This window comes from Drosophila virilis, chromosome 2 (assembly GCF_030788295.1).
Source record: "Drosophila virilis strain 15010-1051.87 chromosome 2, Dvir_AGI_RSII-ME, whole genome shotgun sequence".
Lineage (NCBI taxonomy): Eukaryota > Metazoa > Arthropoda > Insecta > Diptera > Drosophilidae > Drosophila > Drosophila virilis.
Window position 1 is genome coordinate 2,796,655 of NC_091544.1, and position 3,370 is coordinate 2,800,024.

Genomic DNA, 3,370 nt, shown 5'->3' on the forward strand with positions numbered 1-3,370 from the left:
TTCGGCTAGCCGAAGCACACAAATCCTTGCAGAGCTCAAGTAATTTTATATTACAATCAATAACAGCCACTTAATTTTGTATATAAAATTAGGCTGTACCAGTTTTATTTCAACTTTAAGCTTGTAAAATATTTATTCAAAAACTTAAAAAAGAAAAAACAATTCATATCATAAATCTAACAAAACATTTTACAATTTGTTCGTATAAATGTTTTCATATTATATTTATTCGCCCAGCTCGAGCGCAACAATATCCACTGCAAGGGTCAAATAATAATAACTTTAATTTTATAAATGTATATTTTTGTAGCATAAGTTTTTACTACGAAGGATTTAAAAACACACACGCAATTTTAACTAGCATATTAGCATTACAAAAAAAAGAAAAGTATATATAGAACGTTTTAAGAAAATTTTTATACTCAAAACGCACAATAAAGTCGAACTATGTAACATATTTCTGCGAAAGTTTAAGAAAGTGGCTCATGCATCTAAAGAAATGGCTCGGAGCAAGGCGTTTGCGTGGACGTGGCCGGCACTTGTGTATTGAAGAGGGCATAGTCCTCGGTGGTGGAGACAATTGGCTGACTCTGGGTTTGTGGCGTCTGCACATCTAAGTCCAAGGTGCCAATTGTTATGGACTCGGTATTGATTTGAACGGCTGCCTCGGCCCAGTCTGCGTCCGGCCCGTACTCGTGCAAGCTGGAGTTCTCCGTATGCGCCTCAACTTCTAATTTGCCAACCGTATCTTGCGATTCTTCCATGACCCACATTTCGGGATTGTTCGTAAAAATGCCCAGCGTAGATGCGGAATTTTGTGAATCTAAAGAAGCCGGATATTGCAATGCTGATGCTGATGCTGATGACTTTTGCTCGCCGCTGGACGCCGCCTGGTCGGGCATCTGCGCCGGCAGCTGGGATGAACTCTCATTGCTGTCGGGCAGGACTGTGGCTTGTGTGGATTCCCGATGCCAGCGATTTAGTCGACAATTGTTCTCCTTTTTCAGTTGACATTGCCTAATGTGATTGCATTTGGCAATCTCATCTGGCGTGTACGGCAAAACCATTTTCTTGGCCACGGCCTTTACGAGCATCGCATTGATGAAGCGCTCCGAGCGATTCGCGAGGCGTCCCTTTTTCTCCAGGCGCCGCTTAGCTTCCCAAACGCAGTTGAAGAGTGTCATATTGACGCGCACTTTAGTGCGTAGACAAAGCTTTCTCTTTTCGTCCTGGGTGTATTCACGAGTCAAATCCTCGCTGGTTATTTTCTGCAAAGCGTAAAAATACTAAATACTCCGTTTGTGAATGAATCTTTGGTTGTACATACAAGCGGCTCATACAATTTGCGCACTAATTCCTTGTCATCACCATCCAGTTCATCGGCTATGCTTAAGATTTTTGCCTCCTCTGCATGTTGATATTTAATTAATAACTCCGATAAACAGCGCGCCATCATAATTTTATTGTTGTTGAAATTTACGAAATACCGATGCTTTTGTTGTTTACAGTGTGACCGTTCAACTGAAACGCAAACATACTCAAAAGATCCAGAAAATATACCAAAATACCAAATACTGTTAAAAAGTTCGTAAGTTCAGAAAAAACGTAAGGAAATGGAACAACCATAAGAATGATAAATATGATATTTTATTGCCGTTACAGAATGAATAATCCTGCAATCTAAAAATATAATTCTTAAATATTTTTTACATGTTAAATAAATTGATTTAGTTGAATATTATAAGTTACAAACTTTTTTAAACTACGCCAATTAATATTAATTTAGTATTATACATCATATAAATTATATTTAATTCGCGACCTTAAGCAATGGGATATTCTCTTGATTTCGCTGGATGCGAGCCTGATACGCTTCCTTGAGCTGCGTTATTACGTTGGCAAATAGGATGGTTCCAAAGAAGACGAGAGCGGTGCCGATCCAATGGCTGAGCGTGAAGGGATTGCGAAAATAGAGAATGGAGAAGATCAGGGAGACGAATTTGCGCAGCGTAACGACCATCGTGACAATGAGGGAGGCGCATTCCGTGGTCAAGACGTAAACGGCACCAATGCAGATATATTGGGTGATCACATTGCACAGCAGATAGAAGAGCATCAGCGAGAAGGACCAATTGATGCCCAATTTGTGCAGCACGGGCACGGCGACTCTTTCCGAGGCAATGGCAATATTCCAGTGTTGGACAATGTTGCCGGCCATAAGCAGAAAGCCGGGCAGCGGCAGCATGTGCGTGTAGAAGAGCGCCTCGTTCGGGTGTTTGCCGTAACGCTTGTAGATGACCTCCTGATAGATGCCCATATAGGCCGTGACGAGCAGGGCAATCGAGAGCAGGGCAATGCCCACGCTCCACCAGAACAGATCGGAGAACGAGGTCTCCACCTTCAGCAGCGGATGCGTTTTGTCCTTGACATCACCACTGGATACCAGGGTGCAGAGCATAATGCCCGCCGTGATCATCAGCACGGAGCTGTACTGCCGGAGATTGTAGCGCTTCTTGAGCAGGATGATGCCCATGATCATGTTGGCCATCAGCGAGCCGCTGCGAAAGATCATGTGCAGCGGCATGGCTATGTTGAAGTTGAAGGCATAATTGTTGCACACGTTCGCGCCAAAGAACAGCACCACGAGCAGCACGTAATCCTTCAAGGCGATCTTCGGACTGACCGTAAAGAATTTCGACGTAAAGATTAGTCCATTCAGCGCAATAAATAGAAACTGCAGAAATGTGATCAAATTGCCGGCACCGGGATCGATCTGAATGATCAGTTCCAGAAAGACGACATTGCTGCAGCAGCCGACGAACACAAACAACATGGCCAACAGAGCCTTCCAGCTAGTCATGATGTCTATTAATTATATTATATTGGGACGAATTGGAATGCCAACAGTCTTGAATTAGGCGAGAAACTGTGCCAACTGCTGCTGTTGGCAGCGACAATAGCTATGGACAAATAAATGATTACACAGCTGTGGCTGCTTGAACGTAAACAATTGGGAGTTGTCAACAAAAGTCGAAAGCAAATCGACAATGATAACGGGTATGTTAATAATAACGTATTAAAATGTATAAATGTTTAATGTGTCACACGTGTAATTTACAACTATAACTTGTTCATCACCTAGCTTGCCACTAATATATGCCTTTGATATTTTAAAAAATAAAAGAAGTATATCTATATTTTGTGGGCTTAAAATGCAACTTTAGCTGTCATTTTAATTTAAATTAAAACAATGGGACCAGCTTTTAACAAAAGATCTGTTTGGTTTCTAGTGCGACCATATTTACCACGTAGCGATCAAATAAATATGCAAATACTGGAATTACGCGTTTTTCTGCGTCTCCAACGTTGG

The 3,370-nt window shown here is 41.8% G+C and overlaps 2 protein-coding genes across 2 annotated transcripts; both read right to left on the reverse strand.

Moving 5' to 3' along the window:
• Nucleotides 1–209: 209 nt before the first annotated feature.
• Nucleotides 210–1,521, reverse strand: cav (caravaggio). The gene is made up of 2 exons (XM_002058584.4): nucleotides 1,328–1,521; nucleotides 210–1,268 (listed from the first exon to the last, which is right to left on the reverse strand). Exons 1-2 carry the CDS (start codon nucleotides 1,454–1,456, stop codon nucleotides 492–494), a joined length of 906 nt encoding a protein of 301 aa, XP_002058620.1. The 5' UTR covers nucleotides 1,457–1,521; the 3' UTR covers nucleotides 210–491.
• Nucleotides 1,522–1,638: 117 nt separating this feature from the next.
• Nucleotides 1,639–3,068, reverse strand: LOC6635054 (UDP-xylose and UDP-N-acetylglucosamine transporter). Its single transcript, XM_002058585.4, has one exon. The coding sequence runs from the start codon at nucleotides 2,858–2,860 to the stop codon at nucleotides 1,811–1,813; it is 1,050 nt and encodes a 349-aa protein (XP_002058621.1). The 5' UTR covers nucleotides 2,861–3,068; the 3' UTR covers nucleotides 1,639–1,810.
• Nucleotides 3,069–3,370: the final 302 nt, after the last annotated feature.

What these genes read in the sequence shown, in the direction of transcription:
- LOC6635054 (XM_002058585.4), bottom strand. Translation starts at nt 2,860, where the DNA reads ATGACTAGCTGGAAGGCTCTGTTGGCCATGTTGTTTGTGTTCGTCGGC.
- cav (XM_002058584.4), bottom strand. Translation starts at nt 1,456, where the DNA reads ATGATGGCGCGCTGTTTATCGGAGTTATTAATTAAATATCAACATGCA. An exon ending in GCAAATTGTATGAGCCGCTT is followed by an intron (nt 1,269 to 1,327) that starts GTATGTACAACC and finishes TACGCTTTGCAG; the next exon opens with AAAATAACCAGCGAGGATTT.